Source organism: Mugil cephalus, chromosome 10 (assembly GCF_022458985.1).
Source record: "Mugil cephalus isolate CIBA_MC_2020 chromosome 10, CIBA_Mcephalus_1.1, whole genome shotgun sequence".
Classification (NCBI taxonomy): Eukaryota; Metazoa; Chordata; class Actinopteri; order Mugiliformes; family Mugilidae; genus Mugil; species Mugil cephalus.
The window spans coordinates 25,660,627-25,680,220 of NC_061779.1; the positions used below are offsets into that span (position 1 = coordinate 25,660,627).

The 19,594-nt window shown below is 39.2% G+C and overlaps 1 protein-coding gene across 9 annotated transcripts in view; it reads right to left on the minus strand.

Moving 5' to 3' along the window:
• cadps2 (Ca++-dependent secretion activator 2) overlaps positions 1-19,594 on the minus strand; it is a 166,671-nt gene that overhangs the window by 46,661 nt on the left and 100,416 nt on the right. For all 9 annotated transcript variants that reach the window (XM_047596395.1, XM_047596394.1, XM_047596399.1 and 6 more), the window contains 3 exons: positions 13,578-13,765; positions 5,457-5,558; positions 701-764 (listed from right to left, as the gene is read on the minus strand). In XM_047596395.1, coding sequence (XP_047452351.1) covers positions 701-764; positions 5,457-5,558; positions 13,578-13,765 — 354 coding nt within the window. The remainder of the gene's footprint in view (positions 1-700; positions 765-5,456; positions 5,559-13,577; positions 13,766-19,594) is intronic.

The following is a 19,594-nucleotide window of genomic DNA, read 5'->3' on the forward strand; positions in this document are numbered from 1 at the left end:
TTTATTTGTGTATGTTCATTGTATAATATGGCTCAGGCCGGTAATTTCCAGGACTTAACAATGTTACATGCTGAATAATTCTGGACAAAAGATAATGTAACCCTCAACATTTTGCAGGTTTTTAGAACTTTTGCAGAACTTTTAACGTAACTGCACTACAATCCCTGAACATTTTTTTTCAGCGTGGGAGGGTGCCACTGCCATCAGAAATGACCATTGCCACGAAGTGTGTACGTGGTCTGCAACAAGCATTGTGCAGTTGGTTTCCTTAGAGAACACTGACCAAAGTATCACATGGCCTAAGTTGGCATGCACATTTCCCCATAGTGCAATATGAAATACTGCACTACCGCATTGTTTCATGGCCCAGCTCTGACAGACTGTTCATTGTTAGAGACTTCAGAGGAGAAAAAGGGTTAGAAAACAGCAAACTGAGACACAATGAGTGTTCTGACACTTTTCTATGATAGCCAACATTAAATTTGTGTCCCAATATGTCCTCTGTAGGATCAGAGAGCTTCTCTCTGAACATTAGGTGTCCCTGCATTAAGGGACACTGGGGGAGAATTTCCTTGTATGTGAACACATATGTTACAGAGTAGATAAAGCTGATTCTGAGTCATGATAAATATGAATTCAGAACAGGAAGTTTGTGCAAACCTATTGGAAATGTATACACACATGACAGTGTCCTCCTTACCCTTTCTTGCAGAGAAAGTGTTGCCTTCAGGGCCCCATCTGGTCGTCCAAAGGGAAAGCAATACCTGCAGATGCAAAATGTTGGCAGGCATCACATTGAGAGACAATCTCAAGGACAGCTACATGAAAAATAGAGAAGAACAAGAATAGGAAGATGAGAGCAGGAGCAGAAAACGTCAGTTAGAGCCAACAGATGGCTGCCTCCTTTCGTCTAATTACACTGATGAAGGAAGCTTTTCTCACCTCCAGCTCCATCTGAGCACAGACAAGGCAGTTCAGGGAGGTTTCATGTTGCTAATTGACAAGTGAACAGTACTTAATAAACAAAGGCACATGGTCCTGCAGGTCAGCCATTTATTAGAGAAAAACCTATATAAAGTTCTGTTCCTTCACACTTGTTACAACCGAAAAAGAAGATAAAATCTCTATTTTGCAGAACTTATTTGTTTTAAAGATTGCATTCAATATAAAAGTAAAGTCAGGAATTCATGATGAATATAAAAAACAAACAAACAGGAAAATATCCTAAATTGTATTTCCTTAATAGACAATAAGGTGTATAAACTGTGGCTGGGAGACCTGTGTGTGGTTAGGTTTAGCCAAAGGAAGCAAGTTGGTTATTGGTGTTAACAATGCAGAGTATCGCAGACGTGTTGGCACACTGGTGAAGATGATCTGACTTTGAATGTGTGTTCAAATGCTGCGGTGTGCTGAACTCCTGGGGCCACCGTGATGAGTGGATAATAACAGAACACAAACAAACTGCCACTGAATGCTTTGCGTTCATTAAAAATGTTTTTTCAGTAGAAATTTTTCACACAACATGTGTACAGCTGCAAATTAGTGGCATATGGTTTAAAAGTTTTTTGTTTTTTTTGACAAAGGATAGGAAGGGATCAATGCACTACAGCATTTGATCCGTGTCAATGGTCAACCCTGCCCGGCCTTAGTAAACTAAGGAAATCCAGTAAATATGACACAAATAATTGGCAATGTCATTTCTCTTAATTGTATTTTGTAGTCTCTGGTTAATTGCCTTTAATTTTCACATGTGTGTACCAGTAGGCCTACTGGGTAACATGAGAAACAACATGAACTGATTCATTTTAAATCATATTTTGCTGGCAGTCTCGTAGTCACTGATTTGTCAAATTTAGGTAAAGAAGAAGTCCAAAAAAATAATGTTGAAGGGGTGTGAACAGCAGCTTTCAGTGTCAGCTGAAACTGACCCATTTATCCACCCCAATCTCTTCTCTCAACTTAGAGAGCCTTTCTTGTTTCAACTACACAATGTCCCTGTACACCAAAGAAACAATTCCACATTTTTTAAGGAGGAACTTGGATTGTGTCCTATGGTGTGTCTGTCTCACATGTTTAAAAAATGCAACAATTACATTTCAACAAAGCAAAAATAAATAAATAATCCAGAAATTGCATATTACACCAGCTAATGAATAAGAAACTACAGTGTTTTATTTCACTTAGCATGGCTACACTCAGGCTTAGAACCCAAAATCCTATTTAAGATAAGGCCCTAGCATTTCAGTTAATTCAGAATATGTAAAGTATTTTTATTCTGATAACAAGTGGCCATCTTAAAGTACAGGTGTAAACACAGAGTGCTGATGCATTTGACCTCATTCTTTTGGTAATGTGAACATACGGTGACTTCTGGGTCACATTAAAGACCGCCTACTCAGCAAGAGAGCTCTTAATCACATATCTGTGTGTGGTTAAATATTGATGAGATTGTGCTGATGTATAAGGACCTGCACAGAGCTAAATGAATTTCGTCGGCCACCAGTACCTTTGTTTATTACGGTGTATATGGAAGCTTTTTGGGTAGGAGCTCTAATCTTTTTTGTGCAGGTCATTGAAATAAACAATAAACAATAAACAATGCTATTTGTGGCTCTGAAACAGAGGCAGAGATCCATTACAGACAGCACCTGCTAGAATATATTGCGCCCCAAAAGATTTCAGTATTTATATGCATACACCGTGCAAAATTATGATTCAATCCCCGGTGTTGGTTGGGGACATATTATTACTATTATAATGTCAGGTGTGAACACGTGTATAAAACCACATTCATCCTTTGATTAAAATATGAGTGGGTCTGAAACTCTGAATCTGAAAATGAGTGGAGACTACCATCAGTAGTTTTACAAATCCATACAGCAAACAGACATTAATAAACCTTTCTTCACAGGTTAAAGAACCCCACTAACCTAAGTCAGCACCTAGTAATTCCCCTTGGCAGATTATCAAACCTTGCAAAAGCTGTTTGGAGCAAATGAAGAGTTTCTATTTCTGACATGAAAGTGTTGGTGAAAACTTCAAAAACACTTTCTCACAGATCACTTCAAGTGCTGGGGTATTTTTAGGGTGTCTTGCACACACTAAATATTTAAGCTTTCCCTAAAAATGATGTTCAAGTTAGGAGGATGAGGGCCACTCTCAGGCTTCAGTTTGTATTTCCTCAACATATATGTAGTGAATTTTATGCCTGCTTTACGAAATCTCGACTTGCTCCGACCTTAGAGAGTATTTAGTCAGTTAAGATCTATCTTTTGCAAATGCGACAATGGCTGTTACAAAAAGAACATATGAAGAAACTGTTTCATTTTTGCATAAAAGAATCAACCACATAAAAAGTGTGCAGTTGGGTGCCTACATTTCTGCACACAGTTGTACAGTTTTTGGTTGTGGATACTTAGTTAGGAACCCATGTGGTTATATACACTGTAACAAATTGTTGTAAAAATACTGGATATTTTGCACGGTAGTGTACCGTTTTCCATTAACACAGTTGAATACTGTAAATTCTGATGTTTTTGAGGAACAAAATATTAACAGCAAGCTCCTGTAAAGTCTTATGGTAAAAAGCAGTATTTAATTATTTTTCACAGATTTTGTGTTGGATTAACATTTTATTGACTGATTTTTGCAGAAAAGATTGGGTCAAAAGTACATGCTGCACACTAGCATACTCATTTAGCAACTATGTGGACAAAAGTTAAGCTTTCTGTTGAAGCACATTACATAAATTAGCATAAGTTGACTGTGGCATTAGATTTGTTGTCAGATCTAATGAAGGTGGACTACAAGATTCTATTTTACCATTTGTTGTTTTACTTTTTCAAGTCAAACGGTTTCTGAGTTTATAGGGACAGGCTTGTTAAACAGGTCGATGCAAACAGCTAAAAAGTAGCTTCAAATATGCTCTAATGTAATATACAGTAGCTAAAGGTTAGTTAATGTAATGATTTTTTTTTCTTTCTCTTGAGAGTATTTTAAAGATTTTTTTTTTTTTTTGCTGTGGAAGCCTGTAGTTAAAACACGATAAATTGCAACATATGTCACCTGACACCGTTCATATGCAGGAATACATCTGCACATGTCAGGCACATGCAAACTCATAGTTGTCTGCTTAATGCATATTTCAAGTGTGTTTTCCCTGAATGCAGTTTTCGCTCTCACACTCGTTGCCATAAATATGTGAAGAATGTAACTAAACTGGGTAATGCAGGAGATTTAACGTGTCTTAACATGTAATATCTTATATACTTATATACTCTCTGTTATTACATTTTAGGCGCCTCATAGAGATTAACCCTGAGAGGGCGAGAAAGACCAGCATGGGGAAGGTGATGTCAAAGAAGATGGGGAAGCTTGTAATATTTTTACAGTATTATACCGTTGTTGTAGATCACAGTAGGTACACTGTAGAATAACAGTTTCAAGCTGGCAACTGTAGCTGCCAGTAGTTTACTGTAATTTAACAGGAAATTTTGTTACAGTGTATGTAGGCAGAATCAATATGCCCTGTGACCTTTGACTGCAAAGAAATTATGGCGAACATGAGTGAAGACAGCAAATTAATTGTAAAAACAAATGTGATTAGGTAATCTTTAGATAATCTTCTTCCTGGGGAGAACAGAATAATAACCATTAGAGGCAGAAAAGATGAGCAGCTGTAGTTAAAATGTATAGTCTTAAAGAAATCTTTCGTGGCTAATCTCAACTTTAATCTAAAAAAAACTGTGGAAATCCTGCTCTTGTCTTGAGAACATTAGCATAATCCCAGCTTTGTCCCATTATTGTTTACTAGCATTAGCCTCTTGTTGAGGTGAGTTAGTAATGACTCCCGCTGATTGACACCCCCCCACCTCCCAGTCCCTCCTCTCTGCTCTGGGGCCAGATGGAGGGCCCCTCTCAGGCGTGAAGGGTTTAAAGAGCCGGGTTTCAGGACTGTTAATGGCACAGGTCCATTCAGACGAGTGTTGCTCAAGGTCTCGAGGCTGTCGCTTTCACACCATGCTCACAATGTGTTCACACAGCGGCGGTGGCGCTGAATAGCTGCACGCAGATGCAGGGAGGTCTCATCAGCCACCGTCGATGCGTGTCCTGCACCTGTTGTGTTCTGCTGATAGGGCAAAAAATACCCAAACTGCCTGAGTTCATTATATAGAGTAATGGGAACATGCCGGTGGTTTTTTCATGGATTGAGCAGATTTTTTAAATCACTTTTTAGAGGCAAATAAATATATTGTGTGTGTTTCCCTTCATATCTGTGTGATATAAAAATCAATCAGCAAATTTGAAATGTGGGTGAGATCAACATTCATATGAAGGAATATTAAGGAAAACAACAGCAATGTGTGAAAACAGCACAGTCTCACCAATTTTACTGGACTACTAATCCAAATCATTTGTAATTGTAATTTTTAATTCCAGTGAGAAGGAGTTCATACCTGAAGTGTGTGATTTGGTTCTCCAGCAGAGCTATGAGGCGACTTCTGATGGTCTCAAACTGTTCTTTCTCCTCCACAGTGACCGTCCCCATTCCATCAGGCCTGATGACAGAAACATCAGACAGAAGACACTGTCAGCTGTCTTTCATCTATGTTGTTTTAAAGACAAAGCAGTCTGGTTTTATGTGGTGCTGTCATGGTAGTGTCAATTCTCAAATAAGTCAGTTTTCAAAAAAATCATCAAGTTTATTCCTCTGAAATTCTCATTTATATAACATATATCATCATTACTTTAAGGACTGAATGTCAGTTAGTCTGGAAAATTGCAAAAACAAGTTGCAAAAATAAATAAAAAAATTTAAAAAAATCAAGCACTACTGCGAAACTGGCTCACATGAGGACCGAAGACCAACAGTCACCTCTGCTGCTGAGGATAAATTCATCCAAGTCTCCAGCCTCAGAAATCTCAATTTAACAGCACCTCACATTAGAGCCCAGATGAATGCCACACAGATTCCTAGTAGCAGACACATCTCTACATCAACTGTTCAGAGGAGACTATGCGAATCAGGCCTTTACGGTCAAACAACTGCTAAGAAACCAATACTACATCATTTCATTTGGTCTAAAAAAACACAAGGAATGGACGTTAGACCAGTGGGAATCTCTGTTTTGGTCTGATGAGTCCAAATCTGAGATCTTTGGTTCCAGCCTCCAGATGTTTTGCGATGCCAAAAGGCCAGAAATGGTCTCTACATGCACCATCACATGTTGTTGCTTTGCTGGTGACACTGTTGGGGATTTATTCAAAATTGAAGGCACACTGAACCAGCATGGCTACCAAAGCATCATGCAACAACGAACCATCCCATCCAGTTTGCGTTTAGCTGGACCATCATTTCTTTTTCAACAGGTCAGTGACCCCAAACACACCTCCAGGCTCTTCAAGAGCTAGTTTACCAAGAAGAAGATGGAGGATTGCACCAGATGACCTGGCCTCCACAGTTACCTGACCTAAACCCAACCTAGATAGTTTGGGATGAGGTGGACTGCAGAGAGAAGGCAAAAGGGCCAACAAGTGCTCAGCATCCCTGGGAACTTCTTCAAGACTGTTGGAAAACCATTTCAAGCGACTAGCTCATGAAGTTCATCGAGGGAACGGCAAGAGTGTGCAAAGCAGTAATCAAAGTAAAAGGTGGCTGTTTGAAAGAATCAAAAAAGAAGAAATATAAAACATGTTTTGAGTTATTTCACACTTTTTTGTTTACTACATAATTCCATATGTGTTCATTTATAGTTTCGATGCCTTCAGTGAGAATCTACAATGTAAATAGTCATAAAAATATAGAAAAAGCATTAAATGAGAAGGTGTGCCTAAACATTTGACTTGCAGAGTATATTCAGAAATATACTAAATATAGCCTGTATCAAATCTTTTTTCCTGAGTTGATGTAAATTAATCACTGTGATCTCTTTGACATGCTGACATTTCTGTCTATAAACCTCGCAAATAGAATTTCTGTATCTGTAAGAAAGGATTGTATATCACCTTACAGTCTAAACATCAAAAATTAAAGCTAAAACTATAAAAGCTTTGAAGAACAATGAAAACTGAAGGTAAAGCCATAGAAAACAGCTCAGTGTGTTTTTTTTTGTATTTGGTTTCTTTCTCACTCTGACAAGTCTGACAGGCTTGTTTTCACCAAACACACTGATCAAGCAGCCAAACTCTCCATGATGACCTCAAAGTCAACCAATCAAAGAGAGCTGCTCAGGCTCCTCTTCCTCCTCACAGCTCACCCAGCTGGCAGCAAGAGAGTCCACAATGAAAAAAAACTGTTAGTTGAACGCATCATTAATGTTTTTAAAGCCTTCATTCCCATCTTGCCTTCGTCTGAATAGGCACTTCGGCAAAAAAGGGGAAAAAATGCAATCAGTACCCAGCGCGACCAGCCTTGACTTTCTGGGCTTTCTCTGTGCAGCTGAAAGAGAAAAGCACCCTCTCCAAACGGCACTCGCTGTCGCCAGAGGGATGAAGGGAGGAGGTTGTCTGTTAATGAGTTGTTCTTATAAAAGCCTTCACTGGTTCAGCCCCTGACTGCTATGCCTCGAGTACCAACAACTCCACCGAGCTTCTCAACGCGTCTCCACAGTTGGAAATAATAGCTCGACAAGAAAGAAGCCAGAGTCTGAGTGAAAGTCATGTGATTCAAGGATACTAAACCTTCGTTGGTAAACTTCCTTTAAACTATATGTATGGAAATGTAAAAGAGCCTAGAATAATGCAAATGAAAAGGTTACAATGCTTAATGCAGTCATGTAATAGTACAACATCTAATTAAACTTAATGACATATGAACTCATATAAATACATTCATTCGTTTAAAAAATATATAAAACATCATAAAATGAAATACATGATATCAAATGTAACTACATTACAAAATGCCAAGTAAAGCAAATTATATCAAGACTGAATAAAATAATCTAAAATTACTGGATGAAAAAGATGAAAAAAATATGAATATATTATAATGCATAAATGACTGAAATGAAACATGAACAGAATTATAACCTTGTGTTTTTATGTCAAGTGGCTCGTGGTCAATAAATCATATTCTAATAGAACACAGTTATAGTAATGACAGCAGACAGAGCTTCTAACATGGTTGTTGCTGTAAAGAAGCAATTCTTTCTAAAGCGTCCGTGCCTGTCCGTGACATTTTTATCCTATCTGCACAACAATGTTATACCACAATGAAGTTGATTTTTGCTCTTTTGGACAAAATTGTCTTCACCTCTTTATTTTATTCAATTAGACATTTGTGTGACATTTTGTTGTGACCAACATATGAATTGTTTCGCTATGGTCCAAAATGCTTTTGTTGATGAATGGGCCAAAGAATCTGAAAACATTAAGGCTCAGAACACTGATGTGGTCAGTGCTGAGGCATAAGAATCTAATAAAAATACATGTCATGTACAATTGGTCTTTTACTGTGAATGAACAGCAGCACTGCTCCTCGGCTCCACTCTGCTCAATTCACTGCGTAATGAGGGGCAACTTTCTATGCACAACAGCACTTGTTAGCACAACTTATAAACCCTGTTGTTCCCCAAATCTCTCAATTCATTACCACCACACATCCCCCACACCCCTCCCCATAACCCCTATTTAACAAGCACCAGTTAATCTTAAGGAAATTGGGGAGAGTGGGGGGGTCACACGAAAAGTTTGCTTTTATCTTGAAGCACCCTCGGGTCTTGCTTCACTCTGTGCCCACCCAACGGACAAATGGACAAATGAAGACGTGAGGACTATGATCACAGCAAGGTACTCAATGGACGGATGGATGGATAGAGGGATGGCCTGAGGCACCAAGCCCTCACAGTGAACATCAGCGGTCCAGTAATCCGAGCTGTTCCTCTTCTTTAAACAATCTGTACTTGGTAATTTAATCAAAACATGTTCTGAACAGGGGGGAGAGGACCTTTTATCATTTTCAGGGAGAAAACCTTTCAGATCTAATGGTAGATTGATTTGGGATCCTAAACGTACATGCATACCTAAAATATATAAAATGTCAAAATTTCTTTTACTTGTACCTCCAACTGAGAATCTGAGACTGTAATACGTTGCTGCCATTAAAAAAAAAAAAAATGTTAATCAAATCAACCATCTTTTGGCACTAAAATGATTTTAATGTTTTTATTTTCCTCATCTATCTGATGTACATCGAACGTCAATTGATAAAATAAAATAAAATAAAATACAAAATTGTTTATTTCTTGCTCCAGCTCTTTCAGAAATGTTTACCCTTAAAAATCTGAATAATACCCAAAGCTACAACCTGTAATGACCACAAATGTACATTTTCCCAAGGATCATGTTTTTTCTTTCTTTTTTTTTTCTTTCTAATCATAACTGACAAAACCTCAGACTCAAATACAACATGTCAGTGATTTGTTCCACAATTCAATAAGCTTGTATATGATAACAGCATTCCGGACTATTTGCTTTCTCTGTGCACATTCTGTAGCAAGGAAACCATAGAAATTATAGAAAGACTGACACAAAAGCACAGAAAAATCTCTTTTTAATGGGGGTGTGGGGTTACTCCAATCAATTCAGCAGGTTGGAATCTGTACAATTTTTTTTTCTGATCATCACAAAGAGATAATCAAGACAAGAGCTTTCAAATGATATATGAAACTCAATTGTCTCTTCGAATGTCACTCACACCCTCCAATACTTTCTGAATCGAATTACAGCAAGAATCAAATCGGACGGTGAGCGAGCTGGCACGAAGCCAAACGCAAAACGCAGCGAGCTCAGAGAAACACAACACAGTGTGGTGTTTGGTTTGGTAGCTCTCCCAGCAGAGTGGGGAGCGACAGCTTGTCGGGGTTCAGACACATTGTTGCTGCTAAATGAAGCGAGTGCGTTAGAGGCGAGGCTGCTGTCAGTCCTACTCCGGGACCAAGAGGAATGGGGGGTGGGCGTCACCGTAGACGTAGGTTAGTGTGTTGACACTCGGTGTGGCTCAAGCGTAAACGGTAAGTACAATATCTGCCTGCGGGATCCACCAAACCCTCTGGCTGTTCGGGAGTCATCACGAGTCAGACTGGTCGGCGGCGTGGCAGAGCACTGGGTGTAGATGCCACTTCACCTTAAGAGGTGTAGAACGGAGGTGAGGCTGAATGGCAGGTGTTCTTGTGTGTCACCTTCCTCCTCCCCCATCACCTCTCCAGAGACAGGGAGGCTGTTGTATGACGGGTTGGGGGAGGTAAAAGCTCCTGTCACGTCCTGTGTCAGTGTGGCAAAGATGGCTCGGACAGGAGAAGATCTGACTTGACAGGTGAGAGGGAGGCGGGCGTCTTAACCCCAGCTCTAGTAATGCTCCTTTAACCCTGATCCAGGATCAAACGCACCCGTCTCATCAAACTTACAGAAACCTTGAGACGAGTCATAGCTCCTTCAGCCTGCTCAGGTTTAGTTGTTCCTTCAAATACAGCAGCACAAAAGGCGTTACTTACGTTATTTCTTTCTGTGTTAACGTTGTTAACAGAGAAAGGATGGATAGCCACCGTTACAATTAGCGCTCAATTGTTAGAAGTCGGATAAAGATACCATTTAACATCACCATTAGGGTCATTTAATTTGAACAAATATATTAGAGACTAAATGTAAAATTGTAGACAGCTCTCTACCGTTCGTAAACCATAAGCATATCAGCTTGTGGTTCTTTTCTCCATTCTGCTATCTTCACACAAAGCGGCTATTTATTCTGCAACAGTTGCATCTTTAAGTGTGCAAATTCTATTGTATTCAATGTATTTTGATGGACAAATTTACTTGCATTTAAAAGAACATAAATATTTAACGCTGCAAATTAAAACTAGCATTTATTGTTTGTTCTTGATGCTCTGTGTCATGGTCTGCAAGGCAAAAAGAAATAATGCCTCTAGTGCTTATTTTAGATATTATTTAAATTGTAAACACTGTGGAAAGAAGCTAAACTTCAGATTCTTCAGAGCAAACTTAAATTAATAAAATATGGAAAAAATAAGTTGTTATAGAATGTTTAAGCACAGCAAACAGAAGTGGATCAATTAGGATGGTAAATTCAAAAGCTACACCTATGAATAAAATCTTTCATCACGCAAAGAAAGTCCTTAAATGATTTGTGTAACCTGTGAATAACCAGTGGAGGAAAATGCCATCAAATTTAGGGACATATCATAAAACACAAATCTTTCAAAAAGATTTGAAAATGAAATAAAAATAACTAAATTAAATAACAGACCAGAAAGGGTTAAAGGCAGCGCAAATAAAATGCTGGCTGTCACATAGCAGATGAACTTTTACATCTTAAATCAAAGTCCAACATGTTTGTGAGATTTTTCTTCAGAAAAGCACAGTGTGACACACTGAATATATTGCCTTTAAGTATTAGTCAAGTACTCTCCTGTTGATCATTCTGTGTCTCTCATCGAGCAGCCCTCCAGGGAAAACTCGAGTTCTGTAATTAAGTTTTTTTTTTTCCACCTCCAAGTCTGCCAGCCATCCAAAACCTCTTTTTCCCATCCACACCCACTCAGGCAGCTCCAGGAGGCCTGAATGGGCATCAATTATTCAAATTAGAGCTCCAACTGACAAAAAGCCAATTCCAGTAATCCCCCCCAATTTATATCTGGCGATTAGCTGGAGAAGCTGATCATTATGCTTTCTAATTGACTAAATGAGTCGACAAAGAGAGAAAGCACAGATATCAGTAATTACCAGCCATGAAGTCAAACAGGGGCTGCTGGGAGTGAAGTGGAGGACTGAACTGCTGGATTATGCTGATGCCAACAAGTTGCTGTTATACTGTATTGATGCTCATATCTGGGCAGTTGATTACTGATACGCTCAAGCCTAAACGTCACCAGAGCTGAGTTGCACTTAATGAACAAAAACAAATAGCAGTATCCAATGCAGTATAAAATAACTTTAGTTTGACTCTTATTCATCAGAACTGTGTGAACAAACAGTGTGATGTTCATTAAAATAAATGCACAATGGTAGAGGTCAGGGTGGATGGATGGGTCAAACTTCAGACTTTCCAATTTCTATTGGCATCAACACAACACGGTGCTGGTTTATTTAAACCATAACCACAATCCAAAATTTTAACTGAGTAAGTGTAACCCACACATTAATCTTTCCCTGATCAAATGTTTGTTAATAATAACAAGGTAATAAATCACAATGCAAAAACATGTCAAATGGTCACTGTAATGGTGAACCTACAACTATATGGCTTAGGTGGGTAATTTAGACAATAAAGATGATCATTTATAATAGTGATTGTGTGTGTGTGTGTGTGTGTGTGTTTTGTTTGTTTTTTGAGGCAAAACTCATTGAAGTCTCAATGCGTCCTTAGTGTGTTCACATCTATACTTTAAAATGGTCACTTGAATTCCTCAGGACTGACGTTAATGCAAGGGCTGAATACGGGCTAAATGTAGATGGTCCTATATGAAAAAGTGTCATGGATTCAGATGCATTTCAGTCTTCACTGGCAGATGGAACAAACTTAACATAAATAATGGTATTTATATAAAAACATATACTAAAAAAGCTGGTGGTTTTACCCTTTCATCTTATTATGCTCAGTCCAACGTTTTCATGCACATATTGCTTCCTAATTATTGGTGACTGTCCAAACAAAGTCTTTTAAAGTCTGCAGCCAGAGTGGACTCTTTGGAACCTGCTGAGAGTGCACTTGATGAAATGTGGATTTGGACAGCTCTCAGCAGCCCATACTTGACCATTACACGCCCACAAATTGAGCCTGCAAGCAAGTGGAAGTTGGGACATTTGTATTCAGTCTGTTTGTGGCTGAAAAAGAGCATCTGTGCTCAGTGAAGACACACAGAATAAATGTAAAGGTCAACGCACAGTCTGTCCACTGGGCTGGTCTGATGTTGTATTTAATAGATCTGACTTTAAGTTCTTACATTAAGTTATTGTACAAATTGTTCCATTTGAAATGAAATGAAGTTATGACTGTCTATGCTGCATACCTTCTGTATTTTATTCTGAACAGACAGTAAATTGTTTTGTGTTTGACAGTATTTTAAAGGGGATTCTTAAACATTGTGTTAAACAGGCCCCTGTTCGGCATGTTAAAAACACCAGTCCACTTATGTTTGAACAAGATGGCTCGCTCAATGACATATTTTAAATCTCAGACCAATCATAACAAACTTACTGCAAGGACCTTTATCAGCTTTTCTGTGCTGGCAGACATGCCACATTGTACTAAATGTAGAAAAAGCTCCAAAAGTGAGACACACCTTTCAAGCTGCATCCCCTTTAAGGTCACTTGTAATAGTACTATTATTTGTATACTGTGAAGCATTTCCCGCAGAGTCGCAAAGGATTATCAGGATGACAGACATTATTAATCATAATACTATGACTGATTGTTTAATTTGATTATTTTTATACTTATTCAGTATTTGTTTATTACTTACTATGGATGCCGGTGTGAGGACAAGCTGTACAGCTAAGTACCGGGGCCATAACTACAGTTACTCCTATGATGAAGACAACCACTACTGCTGCTTACGTACCTGTTTCCGTGGACGTGGGAGGCACAAAAGGCGTAGCTGTAGTGTAGCAGCGTAGGGTCGACTAGAGCATTTTTTTCTGCATAATCCATCAAATCCTTCAGGTAGCTCAGGTGGCGGTGGCAGCCTCGAACGCCATAGCGAGCGCAGTACTCATCCAGGACGAACACCTGACCGGGACTGAACCACCCCTAAAGACAACAAACAATTATGTCAGACTAAAGTCGGGCTAAGTTTCACTGTGTCCATTGTCATTCAGATACATTTTGACTTCTCAGTCCATCCATTTACGTTGTCCATCCAGGCCTCCTCCATTAAGATGAACCATGTGTTCATTTCCTTTTTCAAAGACTGCGTACAGTAACATTAAGCATACAATTTGCCCTTAAAACACTCCAAAAATCCATGTGAATTAATCCAACTCAGGCTGCGAAAACCCTGTCTGGGATTCATGTTTTTTCACAATTCTTTCAACATCTTTTAAGGACTCTTTATTAGGCCAGAATAGAGGAGCAGTCACACGAAAACTTTGTCAGAGCGTGGACAAGTCAGTATTGCTTTATACCATGTGAAGCTCTCCCTCAGGAAGAAAGCCCTGTGACTTGGTAAAAATGAAAGCAGTTTGTTCCAGACTTCAGTGGTGGCTGAGCAATTACTTCACCTGTTATACAACAGTAGTTGTTAACATACTCCAACCAATTTCAACTCCAATGTGGCTTGAGAATCTCAATAAAAATCCTCAATACCTTACCACAAGTAACTGGAGTGACAGTGTAAAGGTGAACCCTCCAATTCTCTGTAAGAATTTAAATAGCAAAAAAGCAGAAAGGTGCAGAACGACTGGAACATCCTGTGATGTTCATTAGTTCATTTATCCTGCGTGTAATCACTAAATTAGGCATGAAACTTATGATGCTAATTAAGATTCCTCACGGAAGGAACATTAACAAATTAGCACCTCCACCGAGCTAAAGCCGCACACTCACGTACACACAAACCACACAGAGCTCCTCCTGCCTGACAGCCGTGGCTCTCTGCCCAGCGACAGGCGACCCAGGAGAAAAGACGAGCAGCAGAGAAACTATTTCACCTTCAGAACAGTTTGTAGCTGTCTATTATCTCCCAGCTGAACGTTGAAAGATGTATTGAAGATTTATAGATGTTTTTACACACTGGATTGCCTATTCTTTACAAACTGTTAAAATATATTTATATATATATATATATATTTTTTTTTATCAACCATTTAAAAAAAAAATAGGCAGAAATATCCCAAACTGATATTTCCAAGTCCATTCTATCCTGATGAAGAGTTAATATTTTTTGACTGATAAGCTACTGATATAGGGGTCAGTTGTGAAAAAGGAAAAGAAAAGATAATTCTGAAGTGTTATTCTGGCTTGATGATTGGAATTACTATTGTGACCAAACTAAAAGAAGAAAATACTTCTTGTGAGAATCATTGTGTTAAGAAGTGGCTGTAAATCGGTTTACTCCAAAACTGAAAGGAAAATTAAGAATTGCAATATGAACATTAGTAAAAGGTTTAGCATGAAAGTTAGTTCTAATAATGATGATGTGATTTTGTCTTTCCCCAGGCAGCTTATGATTAATTTAAAGTAATTTATCTGCAGTTACCAAAGGACGAGATGATCTTTGTTGCAATAAAATAATATTATTTCCAGTATTTTATTTAGAGTTTCACTGACATGCTGCTTCCTGTCCGGGTTAACTGGACCTGGCAGATTCCTCGTCTGCAGGCCTTTTACTGTCTCCCCCCCCGTTCCCCCTCCAGTCCTCAGTTTGTTTGTCGTCTTCTCTAGTTTCTTTCTTCATTTTTCACTCCGTCTGTGTACTTGAGCTATTAATATCACACCACGGAGAGAGAGAGGGGCCTGGCGACGGGCGTGAAGCGACAAGATGTTCCTCTGTGACAAACAGATGGCGCACTCCAGTCTTGGCGCTGACCGCTCAATTAGCAGCTAACGAGCCGACTGCCTCGTTAGCGGCGTCAGCCACGGCTGCACGTCCCTGTGTCAGAGCGCCAGCGTCCGCCGGCCCCCCTCTGAGGGACGACACGACCCAAGACAAGTCAAAGCAGCGTGGCGGCTCAGAACCAGTGAACACTTCAGCTGGTCGCCTCTCGTCACCTCCAGATCGAAGGCAGGGAGTGGGATGCTGAGGATTCTTCACACTGTATCTCGTGGTTTCTTTGACATTTTTTGCATTTCTGGTCCAAGAATTCTTGTAACCTCAACAAGCAGAGTTGTCATTTTGTCAAACACATTTATATGACATATATAGAATTCTATATTCTATTTATGATAGCACGGAGAAAGCATTTCTTTATTAATATCAATGTCTTTGTCTCACTGTTAACCCACGACATAGCCAGACGTCAGTTACAGCAGTACGCAAGAACTGGATTTGGTCCATCCACATTTACTCTGACCTCTGGAATGACGGCATATGTCTGTCACAGCATACAGGGGGAAATCATCAGTTTTCATACACTGATTCACTGATTTTATCAGTTTCTCACTCTACCACCGAGGGCTGAACCAGAAAGCTTATGGTGATAGTCTGATCCATCAGGACAGACTCTACTACAAACAACCAGTAAAGAATGGACATGTGAGACAGATATTCAAAGACAGTCAAAAACAGTCAAATGGTACCAAATGTCAAGGTTAAGACTCCCCAGTGCATTTTGATAGGCCTATTTAATCCTGTATTGAGCAACTGAATAAAGTATCAGTTTTAGTCAGTATTGTGTGATTTAATACAGTGTCTAATTTCTTTCCTTTACACATAGTAATACTGCAGAGGATAATGAAGTCTTTGAGCTCAGAGATTTTTTTTACTCTGTTTCTGTGTTTTATTATTAACAGTATTATGTGACAATACTATGTCATCACAAACAGTGATGGTGAACAAGTCAGCTGTTGAGTTCCAAGACACTGCAGTTTATCCATGTCAAAGCGTCACAATTACAAGGTTTGTCCACCAGAGAGCTCTAGATGGTAAAAACATATCGCCCTGAAACATTTTGCTTTTTGGCGTTTTTCCTTGGAGGTTGACAGTTCATTTCTCCATGTGAACACTGCAGCACAATCTGGAGCCTTTCTCCCTCTTCGTCTGCAGAATCCTCTAATTAGCACAAATGTAACTAAATCACTGGGAAGCTTCAGCTTTAAAGGAGTGGGGGTCTGAACCGTGTGTATGCATAGACCTGGGTAATTATATTAGAGTCTATAATAGTAGAGGCACCACAGGAAGTTAATTTGGCAGCAGGATACTAAGGCGGGACTGATTGGAGGGGAGGACACCTGCGTCCAAAGTAAAGGTGGGGACATGAGACAAAGACATCTCAAGGTCCCAAAAGTGAAGGCTGACGAGGAATCAAAGTGGGTCAAAGTCTTGTGGATTAAAGGTAAATACTGGTCTTCAGATGTTGTCCAGTTCAGTGCTCATTCTCTACGACACCATGACCCCTTTTACTTCTGCCTCAACGAGTTTTTGAAGAGTGGGGGTCCTGGGATGACCACAAGCTGCTCATGATCCTAGGCTTCCAATCATGCTCATGATTATGTGTTTCTGTCCTTTTCAAGCAGTAGTATTCAGACGAAGACTGACAGAAACACGGCTGAATCAAAACGCCAAACCTTTCCGTTATTGGACGACTGCTCTGCCTCCTGCAAGGGATTGTGATGAACATGTTACCAGAAGGATGGACACCAAAAGAGTCACACTTAGTTCTGATTCTTCAAAAGTGCAGAGATGTATCCCTCAATCTCTGGACAGCCCTAGACTTGTCTAAACAGTTAGTTTGTGCATTCTCTTGTTTCACTTCAACAAGGAAATGCCTCAACAATGATGGATCATGTTTGTCATACAGTAATGCAAAGTGGAGTTTCTTTGTTACCTGGTGCATCAGATACATTTTCTAAGATTTAGGGCATTGACTGTTTTATGATGATACTGTCTTTGGCCTTAATTCGATGTTGGACAGAATGAGTTTTAGTTTCAGTGTCATCTTTTGCTCAGCTGAAAGCCACAGCTGTGAGATATGAACTTCCATAACTACAGAGGTTCTCACATAGCCAAATTTGTTGAATAAGATTAAAATAAATAAAAATCCTGCACACTGTTGATTCCTTCAGTAAATCGCTCACATTTGTTCGGACCACCAGATGACCACCAGTGGACTTCAACTGTCTTTTTAGAACATTGCATTATGGTTTTTAATAATGCCTCGTGTAACCACCTACAAGTTTTCCAAAAATAAATATATAAAAATAATTAAGCTAAACTCAATTCTCCACCAGCAGCTTCACTGTGATATTTAACCAGTCAATCAGTGGGAACCACACTGATCCAGTTAGCAAGACTCTGGGCCTCAGCTACAAACCAAATTTCTGCCTAATTACTGTTGTTGTTTTTGGGTTCAACTCTTTGTGAATAAAATATGACCCAGCCCATGACATGAATCCAAGCCACTTCTCAACAGATGTCCCCCATGCCGAGGCACTGGCCTTTTCTCAGAGTGTTTGGTGAAAAGGGGCTCAGGTTGGAACACAAAGCCCTCGAGTTTTCACAAAAGGCTGAGAAGAGAAGAGCTAGAGGGGTGGTGTGAATGGATTGGTCTAATTGCAGAGCTAGAAGGAGCCCTGGTGAGGCAGGTAGTGAAATGAAAGAAGCACAGATGTCACAGTGGTGAACATGTCATCATTCTGCTGCTTTGAAAAGACGAGAAGACAACGCAGCACATGTCAGGATGAGGCAGCTCGTCAAGATCCATTTTAGTTTGTGATTTGAGTTTGTTTTTTTTTGTTCATGATGATGGACCATACTCGATTAGAGATTTTTTTTTAACTGTGATAAGAATGACAGTACACGCTACATTCTGATTCAGGATACAAATGCAAAATGAATATAGTCAATCCCCAACTCCAGTCTTCAATCATATAGTAAAAGAATGATGAAGTCTAAAATGGCCCCTTCTTCCCCCACTTCCTGGAACACACTTATATCACCCTGCTTGTTTTAATTGATGAAAAACACTCACTTTTGAACTGGAATACATGGAAGCAGAAATGTTCATCATATCTACAGTTTGGGGGCTTGTGGGGTTTTTGCTTAGTTGCACACAGCACAAAACTTAATTTCATCCCCCCGCCCACACACTTATTTAGGTTTCACTCCCCTCCCTCCTGCTTCCCCTCCATTGAGTCAGCGCAGCAGTAGTCCATGAGGGTCATGTTCCTATTTGTAAAGTATTGATTAGAGCGTTTATCCCCTCAATCAGTGTGAGAGAGCCCCCCAGGCTTAACACACACACACACACACACACACACACACACACACACACACACACACACACACAGAAAGAGACTGAGAGCTCTTCTGTCTCTTCCATGTCTTCAAACTGTCTGCTAGCAAGTTTTGTTTCTTGAGGGTTTCTTTTTTTATTACAATTTTTGCTTCTCACATGAGAAGCTGAATCCATTACTGTTTTCTAACTTTTGGTGTAAATAGGACACAAACCAAACTTTGTGAAGCTCACCAAGCATGCATGGATGAGGTCGTAATCTGTAATCTATTATTGTCAGTTTTGTTTTGTTGGAAGTAAAAAGGATAAACTTACTAAACTTATTTCACACAGAAATATCCTCTCCTCTATCTCTCATCTACACATTTATAACTCAATAAAACTTTCTAACGTGTGCTTTGTGACAGATAAAGTGTTTTGGGTGATGAATTGCAGAAACTATTTCAATGACTTGATGCAGATTGATCAAACTATTTAAAAAATAGTATGAATAGTATGAATATTAAAAAAAAAAATAAAAAATAAGAACTGTATTTAAATTTCAATAATTTACCTAATGCTTCAAAGTTTGTTGTGTCCTCATACTTTCTGATGGAGACTGAATGTGTAGATTAAAACTGTGTATAAAACATTTACATTTAGAAAATTTACTAGAACCTCTAAACAAAATATTAATTATTCTCCTAAA